Below are 13821 nucleotides of genomic sequence, written 5' to 3'. Positions count from 1 at the left end.
GCTGTCCCGCTGCCCTGTTCCAGGTGACTCTAAGCAAACCCAAAGTGACGGAGCATCCCCTCAGAGCCAGTAACTAAAAGCCAGCATGTTGCAATTATTTTATTTTCCAATCAGTCAACAGTCCTGGCTTATGGCTTTCTTCCCTTCTTACGCAACGACTGTCCTTCTCCAGAGAAAGCAACGAATCTGCCTCCAGCTTCATCCTGTGAAGAGAAAACACCATTTTCAGAAACTCCTTGGAAGTTTACTAGAAATGCTTTATTCTGTTGACTCGAGTACCATCTCCTACTTTATTCCTAACAAGAAATATCTTTGAAATAGAAATGTAAATTATCACCTACTGAACTGAAAGTAAAACCAGAATAACTACTCTACCACAGCCTTTTTTCTCAGGTTGAATATACATTGTTTTGCAAAGGTATCCCACTTTCAACATAGAAAATACAAAATATACCCCCAGAAGAAAAACCACCCCAAAAACACACTTCCAGTCCCTGCTGTGTGCCTCCATAGACACTCCCCCACCTCAGGCCACGAGTCTCTCCTCTCACACTAATTCCAGCCCAGGGCGCTGTTATTTCCAGCTCTGCAGCACTAAAGCTGCCTTGGTGAGCAGTTCAGAGTCTTTGCACACAGTTTTGACTTTCCTTAGAGGCTCAGCTCCTTGGCAGACGAGTGCACTTCTTTAAGCTTTACAGAATGGTGACTCGGCAGCCCTCAGTCTACCAAGCTCTTCTCCCAGCAGAAAGACTGCTTGTTTTCCAGAAGCCCCGACAACAGCATCTGCCTCTGAGCTCTGCTGCTAGTTGGGGAGACAGTGCCCCTGGAGAGGACCCAGGCTCCCAGGCACTCAGCCAGCACTGACCACCACCCAGGGCAGCTGGTGTTTCTCAGGGGCCCATGCAGGGTTCTCGTGGTGGCGACCACGCAATGGCACGCCAAGGCCGAGCCAAGCAGCGATCCTCTCATGTAGGCCCTCCGTCCGTCCTGCGGTCAACACCAGAGCCTGACTTCTCTCGTGTGCACAGATCAGCTGCAGGAGGGCCCCTCCGACTTCACGGCTTGAGGAACCTGTCTCCTGGGCGCTCGGAGCTGTCCTGTCTGCATGGGCCACGCTCCAGGGCTGCACACAGCCGTGGGGAGGCCCTGCTTCCTGGGTGGCAGGCTTTCTCGTTTCTACCCTCTTCCCTCGTTTCAGTGGTATGTCACAGTAGCCTCCTGAGAGGAGGCCCACAGAGGAGGCCTTTTAGGGAGCTCTTAAACAACTGAGAACATCTCTCCTCTCGAGGTTCACTGATGGGGCTGGTGTGAGACTGCTGGGGCCACCAGAATCACCACCACAGGCTGGCCCTGAACACAGACACAGCTCCTCACAGCAAGGTGTGGACCCCGAGGCCCAGGGGCCGGCAGTTGGCTTCCCGGGAGGCCCCGCTCATGGCTGGCAGGTGGCTGCCTTTCCCCAGGGTGTCCGCATCTCCTTGGCGTGAAACAGGGCCCACGTGGAGCCTCATGCCACTTCACCTCTGGAAGGCGCGCCTCCAAACAAATCATACTCTGAGGCTCAGGGGTGAGGGATTCGACACAGGAATTTGCAGGAACCAGGCACAGAGATCCGAGGACCCTGCTCCGCCGTGTCCTGGCTTTCGTCCAGCTAAGCTGCTGTTCCTGACCCACAGCAGACTCGCCACGTCCTGGAAGCTTTAGGGTCTTCCCTCTGCCCCAACCTGGAGCTGTTTCCACTCACTGTGCTGGACGTCTGGAGGGCCCCTGTCTGGGGAAGTTACTTCCCTGGTGCTTCCTGCCCCTTTGGTGTCTTTGAGCTCCCGGGACTGGGGTGCTGGCAAGGGAAGCCTTCCAACTGCAGTCTTCACTCTGGGGGAGTCAGTTGGGACCTTCCCTGGGCGCCACTGGCAAAGATCCTCCAGCTGCAGCCAGCCCAGCCTGTGTGCAGGAGCCGGGCGGGGCGGACGCCAGGGGGACAGACTATCACCACCGCGCTGAGGGCCATCCCGGGACCGTGACGCTTGGCCCTTCTCCTGGGGGCGGGGCCAAGTGCCTTGGGACAGGCGCTCAGTCCTCAGCACAGGCCCTGCCCCCTGCCCCAGCAGGGCTGCGGCAACCCAGTCAAGGGCCTTGGTCTCCTTGGGGGGTCCCTCACGACCCCCGTGTCACCTGTGTCCCAGGACAGGCAGCGGGAGTGCACCTGCCGGCCACTCCCATTACACACTGCAGCCAAAACATATTTGCGCACACCCGTGGCCCCACCCTTCTGATGGTCAGGGACGAAGGAGCCAGAGGATCCCTGTGAGGCTGGCAGGCCTGGCCAGCAGCTGGGCTGGGGGGAGCAAACAGCTGGCAGGGGGGCCGTGTGAGCTCCTCTCAGCCTAGAAAGGTCTCAACATGCTGTCAACTTGAGGAGCATTAAAGCCAGGAGGGGCTGTGAGTGGGTCTCTGAACCCTCCTTGGTCCCCAAGGGACTGAGCCTCGAGAAGGAAACCAGGAGACTGGGGTCTGAGGTGGGGCTAACCACCTAACCCAAACCCAAACCCGAACCCCAGCACAGTCCAGCAGCCAGACGGCAGGCTGTGTGGGGTTCCCGAGCCAGTTCCCGGAACCCAGGAGAGTAAGGCGAAACCTCCCCTCCCGAGGGAGGCACGTCTGGAGTGTGGAGGCGCTGGGGTAGCTGCTCAGTGGTCAGCTCCGCCCGAGGCCCGGGCGACCTGAACACCCCCTCACCCCTGCGCCCTCACATTCTCTTCTGTGAGATGCAGACGATCACAGCAGCTGCCCTGCAAGATCGACCCGGAGCTTAAACATTTCAGTGCACAGCACACAGAGCCTAGGCCGGACCCGCGCAGGAGGGCAAGGAGCCGAGACCTCGCCCGTCCCCACCACGGAGCCGGCAGAGTCCACACGGCTTCAGCAGGACAGCCAGCCCACGGGGAGGAGGGCCAGGATGGAGAACACACGGAAGGAGACCCTCGTTCGAGAGGGAAAGAATCCCATTGTCACCAGTCGCCAAGGAAACCTGTCATGACTCACGAAACACTCACCTCCTCAACCTTTTTGACCAGCGGACGGGAGTTTCTGATGAACGTGATCTTACCAAGTTTAAATTCGTAGTTGGGAATTCCTCTATAAAGAGAGAGCAGGAGAAACACTGGTGTCAGGAGAAGGAACTAGAGTTCACTTGTGAGCATGGAGAGTAAGCAGCTTCTCCCTTTCAGCTTGGAGGCTGCACCCACGACACCTCATGCCAGCCAAAGGGCGCCTCCCTGCCGACTCCAGGGGGAGCAGAAGGCATGCAGCAGTGTGTGCTGGGGCTCACACCAGTGTCCTCCAGCCTCTCATTCTACACGCACTTCATTCCCCAAGAGGTTGGGTGCAGGCCCGTCTGCGGCGTCTCAGTTAACGGAGACGTAGTTCAGCCCTGCTGTCATGATGAGGGCCACGAGAGCCAGGACTCTGCCCCGAGTCCCTGGACCAATCGACCGGGAGAGGCGGCCGGGCAGTCACTGACAGCACGAGATGAAGACGACACGTCCCGAGTCAGGATGGCCAGGTTGTGGGCAGAACAGAGGTCTGATGAGGCCTGCAAGCGGCTTGGCGGGCCTGGCGGTGGGGCAGCACCCACAACCTTGCAGAGCACGGCAGGCGGGGGCCTGGGGCAGGGCCAGCACACCCACCTCTTGATGTCTCCGGGCCTGACTGGGGAGGGGCTGGGCTCCACCCCCTTCTTCTTCCCATCCAGTCTGTTTCCGGAGCCGGAGAAGGCCTAGACGAGTAGACCGGGGCTGAGAGGGGCCTGAGGCAGGGGGCAGCACTGCAGGGCATGGGCAGGGACCGCCTCGGGAGCGCAGCGCCCAGCCCCCCAGGGCCCTGTGAGCTCAGGGGAACCCCCCTGCCGCACCACCCAGGGCACTGGCTGCCAAGGACCGGTGACGCGCTTGGCTGGGCCCACAGCTCAGCTCTGTAACCTGCTTCCTGGCCCCAGGCTGAGCCTCGCCTGTGCTCCCCTGCTTTCCCAGGGACGGCAGCAGTGCGGGAGGCCACCATGTACTGCAGGACACGGTCCAGAGACCACAGGAGAGGTCACGGCTGGTGAACCCACTGAAGGGCTTATGTGTGGCTGCTGTACTATTGCTACTTTCTGGGAGGCGAGTGTTTTAGGAAGTTGGGGCTGCCTGACAGTTGCTGGGAGGATCCAGGAAAAAGAGGATGGAGGAGGGTCTGGAGACTGAGGAGGCACCAGGTGCACGTGTGCGGGATCCCCTGGCCCAGGCCCAGCTGAGGTCCCTGGGGTGTCACAGTCACATGGCGGCACTCACACGGAAGCCCAACTCCCCGGTGTAGCCACTGTGTTCAGCTTCGCCTTCCTGGAGGGACAGGGAAACGGGACAAGCTTCTCAGTGGGGCCCCAGCCCTCCCCAGGCCCCTCACTGCCCCTCTGCCGGCACCGAACAGCCAGGGCACACGGGGCCAGGGAGTGGGTTGGGCGGGGAGAACACGGCTGCATCGGCACCAGCAGAGGCAGAACCCCGCGGTGGGCGCGTGGAGCTCTGGAGGGACGTGGGGGGGCGACTCACTGCTGACTCCTCATGCTGGGCCTGCCTCTCCGGCTCCTTGTAGCCCAGGGGAGCGTCGAAGTCCACCTGTGCCCAGAGGAAAGCACAGTGACGCAGGGCCACATGCAGCCTCTAAGCTGGGCAACGTGGGCCCATGGGCAGCTGTGGGAGCCACACAGAAGGGGCCACTTCCTCGACGGTCACGTGTTAGAGTCACAGCGTGCCATTGGCACCACGACCCCGCCCCATCCAGACCTCCCCAGTCCTCTCACTCACTCACTCACTCACACACACACACACACACGACCCCACCCTGTCCAGACCTCCCCAGTTCTCTCTCTCACACACACATGTGTTCTGTTCTGAGCATCACTGCAGGTCTGTGCCCACCCCGGCTAAGATCCAGAGCAGTTTCCACACCACAGGGACCCCTCCCTCCCCAGGACCCCACTGCCCCACCCCAGCAACCACTCCTCTGCCCTCCATTCCTGAGAGCTGTCATTTCAAGAACGCCACATGAACGGACCCAGGCAGATGGAACCCTTCTGCTGGGCATCCTGCCCAGAAACCCAGCGTGTGGGGCCATTGTGGGGACGAACAGTCCCCTCCTTGGAATTGAGTAGCCCTGCCTCAGCCTCCAAGGAGACAGGCCCCTGGCAGGGCTGATGTGCTGGCAGGTCTGGCCGTCTCAGGACCGACAGCAGCCCTGCCACTGATTACAGGTCAGCAGCCTCCTCAGAGGTTCTGGCAGCATCTGCTCCCCGCTCCCCAGCAATCCCGCAGCCGCTCACGTTCATGTCGCACTCGATGATGGACACAGCCCTGTCCGGCTTGGTCTCCATTACGCGCAGCTCGTAGATCTGGGGACAGAAGGGGGTGGTTCCTGGCAGCTCTGGGCCCGTCACACTTGTGTTGGCACTCCCGGCCCTGCACACACTCACTCCCCTCATGACACCCTCCCCAGCCACATCTCCCACTGCAGAGAGCGGGGGTGGGTGCCCCCCGGGGCCTGTCCCTCAGCTGACCACCCTGGTAAGTGACTCAAATCTGACAAGGCAGTTAGGCAGCAAACTGTAAAAGATAGAACATCTATCCCAGGAAAGTTCACTTCCAGAAGTAACTGTTGGCAGATAACAAACTAAATGCTGAGCGAGACGGTGCTGAGTGCGCTGACTCCAGCACGGCTCATCGTGGGGTGCACTTAGGCTGCTGGCGCCAGACTGGTTATGTGAACGCTTGGATTCCCCTACACCAGGTCAGAGGCGCCAGGGCTTCCCAGGCAGCCAGGAGGAAAGGCGGCTGAAAACCAGCTGTGGGTGTCGGGGATGAGCTTGTGTGGGGAAAACGCACACCAAGTCAAAGGGACAGGAGCAGAAAGTGGCTCTCCCCTGTGCTGTTTCAGGCTCTCTCTCTGCCTGGTGAGTATCCTGCTTTCATGATGCACAGCTGACACGGCTCCACCATTGAGAACACTGGCCGCGAAGGACGGGCCCCCAGCACAGAGAAAAGGCTCAACACCCCTCGTCTGGCCTGCAGGCCCCCCAGTGACTGATGGGAGTGAGTCTGTGTCGCTGGATGGCTTCTGGCACTGCTGCTGCCGTGATCAAGGCTGCGTGAACATTCGTGTCTGTGCTCCAGGGCACATGCTCACCTGTCTACAGCTGTTTCCAAACTGCAGGTCACAACTAAACAGTGACTCATGAAACCAACAGGGCTGCCACCAGGGCTAGGAGAGAGAAACCGAAGGACTGCTCTCCAGCCTACAGCAGTCCCGAGGACACCACTAAATTGGGGTGCTGCTTCCAGAAAGCCTGGCACAAGGGGAGCTACCTCGGCATCCACTAGGCCCCTCAAGGGCCCAGGTTTCCAGGGAGGCCCTGACCCAGACCTCGCACCACACACGGACGGGCGACCAGCCCTCAGCACAGGCTGTCCAGTCTTCTCAGCAGGGCCCTTTAGAGGATCCAGTCTCCATACTTCCAAAAACAGAGACCCTGACGTGCATTTCAATGCTATGCACACCTGAGTAACTGTCCTTCCCTTACCATGCAAAAAAGTCACTATCTTTCATCATCAATTTTTTTTCTGTCCTTATACTTTAAGAACAACGATGTCAAGGTTGCCTGTAATCTAAAAAGCTTAAGATAGGCAACACCGAAAATGTCCCCACTAAGCTAAACGGAACAAGACTATTTCTAAGTTTATGAAAAAATACAAAAGTGTAACTCAAAATCCGTAAAGATGAACAGTAAAAACTCTTAGGACTGCATGTCTCACAGAGGGAAACTGTCAGAGAGCAAGTGGCGTCCGACCCTGAAGAGTGTCTGTGTGGGGGGGTGTGGTGTGTGTGTAACTGGTGTCTGCTCCCACAGTGTGAGAAACAGGGCCTGCTACTCACAGCCTCAAGGCCCTGGCACACATGGGGCTGAGACATTCACCTTCTCGTTGTAGTTGATGGCAATCACATCCCCAGTGGTCAGACAGGCGAAGTTTCTCAATGCGTTTTCTAATCTGTAGACACACACGGTCAAGGTCAACAGAGCAAGATGGAGTCCTCACATCTGAAACAAGTGCCCACAAGGGGTTCACAGCATCAGGTCACCCTGTGTACTGAACAGTCATGTGTCTAGTTGGGGCGATGGTTCAGTAACATCAAGGAAGCACCTCTAACATGTGGTAACGGGGTGACCCTCACTCTCCACTGAGGGAAAGAACCAGCCATGGAGCAGTGAGACCCCCAAACCCTGAGAAAGGCAGATCTCTGAAGTGGGAGGCAGCTAGGCTTCTGGGGCCAGGGGTCAGCTGAAGACAGGAAGAAGGGGGCACAACCACCCTTCTGGGGAGACGCATTAGCCAAGCTCGCTGAAGTGTGCACTCCACTGCATGTACATTTCAACGAGAAGATTTAAAAAATCCTATGGGAAAAAAGATTGAATGAACACAGGTAAAGTTCCCTTGAGAGTGAAAATGTTTTCATTTATACTTCTGCTGTTTCTACCTTTTGGGCGGTAACTTGTATTTTGCCATATGTTTTAAACTAAAAACATCAAATAACAACAATTTTTAAAGAAAAATTGGCCTATAAGTCCTTTCTTTAAAAAATACTAAAAGAAAAAAAATTACTAAATACTTCTTGAAACTGAGTCACCTCGAGTGCCCAGACAATAATGCCCAAACACACAGCATGCTCCATCCTTAGCAATCTACTGATCTGTATTAAAGACACGGTCAAACGCAACGCACGGCTCCAGACGCGCCACTGGGCTTTACGCCAGGGTCCCTGGAGAAAGGCACAGCTGCCCTCGGGCGGGGTCCGCAGAGCTCCCAGCACGCTCATCCAGGCCCCCAAGCCATGTGGACGCACGGGCCCAACGCCAGTGCTCTCACGTCAGTGTTGATCACGACTGCTGTGCGGCCCCACAGCAGGCACACCCCACAGAGACCAGCTGTCACCCGCCGCCTGCATAGCTACGCCCGCAAAGAACCTGTCCGTCTTCAGAAGGATACACGGCCTTGGGGTTGGTGATGTCCAGGAAGTCGGGGCTCTGCGGCTGGAACTTGGAGTACGTGGCCACCTGCAGGTTGACGCTCTCCACCTGAACCAGGCCGCCCTCCTCCAGCAGCAGGTTCTGCATCATCTGGAGGGAAGCAGATGGGGCAGAGTAGGGGTGCAGCTGGGGCGGGGGGGACACAGCAGGAACACCTGGGGCAGCCAATTGCTGGAAGGTCGGCAGGCGAGGCCCCGGCTGCCAGCTCCAGGCCTCCCCAGGCCAGAGCCCTCCCACAGGGACCACCCCCCACTTCACCCAACCCCCAAGGCCCCAGGCCACCCTTTCTACACTGCATTTCCACATAAGACCTTGTAAATACAAGGGCCCTTGGGCATCTTCAAAGTACCTACAACACTGAGAGCAGCTGGCAGTCACAGAAGACAATGCTGAAGGTCAAGGGACAGAGGGGGCAGCCATGGGGCCCTCACACTAGGGGTGCTGCAGCCCAGCCCCCCCACCACCAGCACTCCTGGCTGCCATGGGCCTGCCCTGCAGTGCCGGTGTGGCTCTGCCGGCCTGGGGACGCACTGGGCCAGCCTGAGCGCAGAGAGGCTTCGTCCCCACGGCAACAGGGCTGAGTGCTCTGGAGATTCAGGTACAGGCGCGCACACACACACAGACACACAGTAGGGAGAAGAAGATAGATAAAAATCTAAAACTCTGTATTCAGATCATTTGAAAAATACTCCTTCTCCATCACTTAAAAAAAGCCTGACCCAGGAAATGTAACAGCACGGCTGTGGTTTCCACGTGGGGCCCTGGTGCACAGCGTCCACGGCCATACGTGACACCCGCCCTGGAGCAGGGCTGCACAGGCCAGCTGCTCACCCAGTGCGGGAGGTAGCAGATGCCCTCGTCAGCCACGAACTCTAGCACCCCGCAGTGTGTCACTCGGTCTGAGTTCTTGTTGGTCAGTTTGAAAAGCATGGGGTAGGTGATGTTAAGTCGGCCTGAAAAGAGCAAGGGATGAGGCTCAGCTTCTTCCAGGAAGAGAAACCCTGTCCCTAGACCCTCCCTGGGGAAGCCCCACCCCCGGCAGGTGCTAGGACTCTCGTGGGGCTGAGCCCCGCTTGTCTGCCCACTCAGCAGACCCTGCACTCCAGCTAGACCTCAGGACATTTGCTGAGACAGGAACGCAGCACCACTTATACTGGTGCTTGTCTGAAATCCCAGTTCTAGAAAGTGACACGTTTGCACACTTATTCACAGTTTGCGTATCAACCAGGTGCTGGGAAAAGTCAGAGGGCCCAAAAGCACATCTCCGAGAGTGCCCAGATGCTCGTGCCGGGGAGGCTGCTGGGGGATGCGAGGCTGGGTGCCCAGGGACTGGGAAGCAGAAGGGCTGGCAGCAGGAACAAGGTACCTCAGGCACCGGGCCCTTGTCACCAGCGTGTCCCGGGCTGCAGAGCTGTGCAGCGGGCTGAGGTGGGTCAGGGTGAACCGACTCATCAGGAATCCAACCTCGGGTCTGAGATTCTCGCCATTGGAAAAGACCGTGTTTCTCAGTCCAATAATTTTCAAACTACATTTTGTGATTTTGAGGAGCACCTCGGGGCGCCCGAGCTTGCTGCACCCCCTCACCTCCTCTACCCAGGGATTTCACCTGGACAGTTCCTCTATGACTGACGAGGTCTGTCTAGCCTCTGTCCCATCGACCCGAGCCTCCTCTCTTGTCTGTTTGCCAACACGCCTGGTCTCAGTCCCGGGTCAGCTCCACGCACGAGCCAAGCTCCGGGCCGGCCCCTCCTCTGTGATAACTGGGCCTAAGGGCCATGCCCTGGGTCTACTCACCCCCCAACCCGGCTGAGCTGAGCAGAACTCCAGGCCTCCCTCCGCGGGTACAACAGCTGCAGCTAGCGCTGCCTAAGGGCCAGCCCCTGCCCCTGCCTGGTGCCACAGGGCCCTGGCTGTTTACACACCACAGGCACCGTCCAGAAAGCACTACTGCCCCCGAGCAGCCCCACAGACGGCTCCGTGTGTCCTGTTCAAAGGTGAGGACACCAATCCAGAGAGCTGCTAGTCTGGAGTCGGGTCAGGCCAGGTGCAAAGCCCAAGCCGCTGACCTGCCCAGTGAGCGCCCGGCAGAGTGAGGACACCGCCCCAAGGGGCTCAGTGTCTGTGGCCGGGGTCTCCCCAGGTCCAGAGTGGGGCTGGGCTGTAAGGTCTCTGAGTGGTGCTCGTTGGAGGAGGGGTCGAGGGAGGGAGAACAGTGTGGCCTTTCTTGTCCCTGCTAAGAGGCAGGCGGGGGTGGGGAGCAGCTCCTGGGGTGGAGGGCTCAGAACTGTGGCTGGAACTGAGACAAGAGGCGCGGGGAGACGAGAGGCCTGCTCGCAGCTTCCTCGCGGGGCCACCACCGTCCTTGAGGGGAAAACCCTGTGCCTCCAGCCAAGGGCATCAGCTACCCCAGCAGCATGAACGGCCCTGGCGCTCACATCCGCCTTTAGTTTCGATGGGACCTGGTTGGGGGGGGGCTGTCAGAGGAGCACCCACAGGCCCCAGCCTCCCAGCCCAGCGAGCACCCTCCAGGGACGACTCCCAACCAGCCTTGCTGAAGGGTGCCTCTACCTGGGTACTAAGGGGCTTGCGTGTGGTCCCAGTGCCCACATTCACATCACCTCTGTTCTCAAGTCAGGTAGGAAGTACTTACTGAGTTGGTCGAGGGCTGAAGGCGGCATAATTACTGTGGAAAGAATGTTTAAGACATGTTAAGAGAAGGAAAACTAACAGAACAGAACAAAACCCAGAGTACGCTTTCTGTTATGTCTACACGAAGTACTCAAGGAGACTAGTGGGGCAGGCAGAATTTCATATTGCTCTGTCACAACAAAGCTGGCCGGCTGGAAGTTATCTGACAGAACCACACGGCCCTCAGCTGCGAATGTGATCACAACAGGACCCTCACCCCACCTCTTAGCCGTCCGGGGCCGTGACACCATGACAGTGACCAGTTCCTGTTCACATGCAGATGAGGGCTGCTGAGGACTAGGGCCCTGCAGGCTGGGGCGGGAAGGGTTACGATTCAAAATAAAACAGCACATACTCTTCCCTCCTTTCTCCACATCTGACCTGTCATTAGGCCCCGCAAGCATGGACACGGAGAAGCAGCGGTACTGCGTGGAGAAGCGGTTCTGGAAGACCCGGGGAATCGGGTGGTCAAACATGTTGAAGGAGAACTAGAGGGAGGAAGGAGACGCTGCAGTTAGAACAGAACACAAGCCTGGCCCTCCCGTCTACAGCCAGAGGTGGTCAGAGCAAGACTGCCCAGTTGCCACCGCCCAGGGGTCTGGTGCACCGCCCAGCAGCTTCCACCAGCTGCTGTGCCCTGGCCTTCCGCCCAGCTCGTCCCCGCTGTTCTCAGAGGGTGCCCCCAGCAAGCCTGTCCTTCACTTCTTCAGCCCCCGAGTCCCCCACCAGCAGGTCCCAGGATCTCCTGTGATGGCCATGTCCCTGCCCCCAACCACTTTCCTCTCATCCTGTGTTTAGGAGTGCCACCATCTGCTGGGCTCTGGTCTCCAAACACCAGGGAAACACCACTAACCAAACGGCTCCAACCTCTGCCCTGGAAGAGCTGATGGTGATGACAAGGGAGACGAGCGCAGGAAACCATCTGGGCAGCAGTGCTCTCAGCACAAGAGAGGGAAAGGAACCGAGAGCTCCGGGAACACTGTTTTAAGAGGATGATAGGAAAGCACTCTCTGCAAAGACCAGAAGCCAGGAGCCCTCCCCCTTCCCCTGGCTTCCAGAACCACCCTAACCCTTCTCTGGACCTCCTCTGCTCCACCCAGGCCCAGGGCTCACACCCCTATCACGGGGCGCTCCATCACACCACACCCCTCCCTCCCATACACAAGTGAAGCCTAGACACAGTGCCACCACAAGCATAAGATCCCAGCTCTCAAAGTGCAGGTTACAGGGAGGTTCAGAACACATGCTGCCCAGCAACCCAGGGTGTTCTCAGAGTACTGCAACTACGGTGAGGTGCCGGAGAGGAAGAATATGAAACTGCACAACAGGATATCTACTCAAAGGAATTGGAACTAGGATCTGAAAATACAGATGTACTTTCACATTCACAGCAGCGCTCTTCACAATAGCCAAGGGCTGGAAGCTATCCCAGTACCCACCAACAGACCAATAAATAAAGAAAACGTGATCCATTCACACAATGGAACATTGTTTAGCCCCCAAAAGGAAGGAAATTCCAACACGTGTGACAATGATAATGAACTCTGAGGACATTGTGCTCAAATAAGCCAGACGGGGAAGGACAAACACTGTAGGATTCCCCTTATAGGAGATACTTAAGGCAATCAAGTTCAGACACAAGAAGAAAGGTGGCTGCCAGGGGTTGGCAGGAGAGGCAAGTGTTTCACAGGGACAGACTTTCAACTTTTCAAGACCAAAAAGTTCTGGACATCCACTACACATCATGAATATACATTACACCAACAAGCTGTACACTTAAAGATGGCTAAAGTGCTAAATTTACGACATATGGTTGTTTACAAGTTAAATAAAAACCTTAACAAAACTGCATATCTTGGCATGTCTTCTAAGCACACACTGTTAAAAAGCAAAGTCCGGTACTGATAACATAGTTTACTAGCAATTCCAGAACGAGCAAGCTGGGCTAGCTGTCTTCCACAGACAGCAAACGCAACTCCTGCTTAAAACTGACAGTTCTCCACTCCCTGCAGAGCCGCAAGGGAGTTTTCTAAACCGTGTCTCTCCTTCTTCTAGGCAAGACTCTCCACTGGACAAAATCTGAGCCAGAAGCCTAGCAAACACACAGCGTTTGGGATGAACGGAGGGAGTGGACTGGGGGCCTCCTCACCACACCTCACCACCCTCTCCATCGAAGCCCTGCGTTCTCTTCCCAGCACGAAACAGGGAATGGACACCAAGCCCTAAGCATGGACACCAACCTGTCCCCGCCCCGCTGCCCTCCACGACAGGCACACTGCGCAGCGCCCGGCAGTGTTCCGGGGATGGGAGGAGGGATCCCAACACTGACACACTCGGAGGCGGTAAAACGGCCGGCACGGTGCTCACACAGCTCAGCAGGCAGACCAGCTTCCAGTACTAAAGGCCTAGCGTCTGTGGCCGACACAGCGCGCCTCCCTAAACCCTGCGTTCCCGAGCCGACGCTACGACCACGACGCCCGCTCCGGGCGCAATGAGCGAGGGGTCTCGGAGCCGCGCTGTCCCGGGCGCTGGGGCGGCAAGGCCCGAGCGCTCTCCTCTCACGCCGACAGCCCCCAAATCGATCCAGCGCTTGTCCGCTGGAAGCCGACACGGGTCTACACCCGCGAGACTGCGCTCAGTCCCAGACGCCGGCGACTCAGGCCAGGTGACTCGGCACCTCTGCGGCCTCCACGTCCGCCCGCCCCGGCCGGCCCTGCCCGCCCGGCCACTCACCATAGTGGACGCCTCCGCCTCGCCTCGCAAGAGCTCTCTGACGGAAAACGTTGCTGGTGGGAGCCGCCGACGCCCCCTCACAGCGGCCACCACAGCCGCCTCAGCCGCTTTGCCCCGGAAGCCTGGGACTCACCGGAACTGACGGAAAAGCACTTCCGGGAGAGGCGCGAGCTTCGGGACGCTGCGAAAGCAAGAGCGGCTGAAGCGCGAGGATCAAAAACCCCCTTCGGCGCGAGCGTTCAGATACACCTATCTAACGCATTCACTCTAGAGCACTTTCCGCGGTT

At 58.0% G+C, this 13821-nt stretch overlaps 1 protein-coding gene across 2 annotated transcripts; it reads right to left on the bottom strand.

The window, feature by feature from the left end:
• Nucleotides 1–84: 84 nt before the first annotated feature.
• On the bottom strand, nt 85–13725 carry UFD1 (ubiquitin recognition factor in ER associated degradation 1). Of its 2 annotated transcripts, none has more exons than XM_061141336.1 (12): nt 13535–13725; nt 11183–11289; nt 10764–10796; nt 8945–9066; nt 8073–8203; nt 7004–7076; nt 5357–5425; nt 4587–4652; nt 4329–4376; nt 3687–3775; nt 3054–3135; nt 85–203 (listed from the first exon to the last, which is right to left on the bottom strand). In XM_061141336.1, the coding sequence occupies exons 2-12, from the start codon at nt 11187–11189 to the stop codon at nt 129–131; spliced, it is 795 nt and encodes a 264-aa protein (XP_060997319.1). In that variant the 5' UTR covers nt 11190–11289; nt 13535–13725; the 3' UTR covers nt 85–128. The 2 variants fall into 2 exon arrangements, with proteins under 2 accessions (XP_060997319.1, XP_060997318.1); XM_061141335.1 differs by having other exon boundaries at nt 11157–11289; nt 13535–13692.
• Nucleotides 13726–13821: the final 96 nt, after the last annotated feature.

This window comes from Dama dama, chromosome 5 (assembly GCF_033118175.1).
Source record: "Dama dama isolate Ldn47 chromosome 5, ASM3311817v1, whole genome shotgun sequence".
NCBI lineage: Eukaryota > Metazoa > Chordata > Mammalia > Artiodactyla > Cervidae > Dama > Dama dama.
This window is presented reverse-complemented; position numbering and strand designations above follow the sequence as displayed.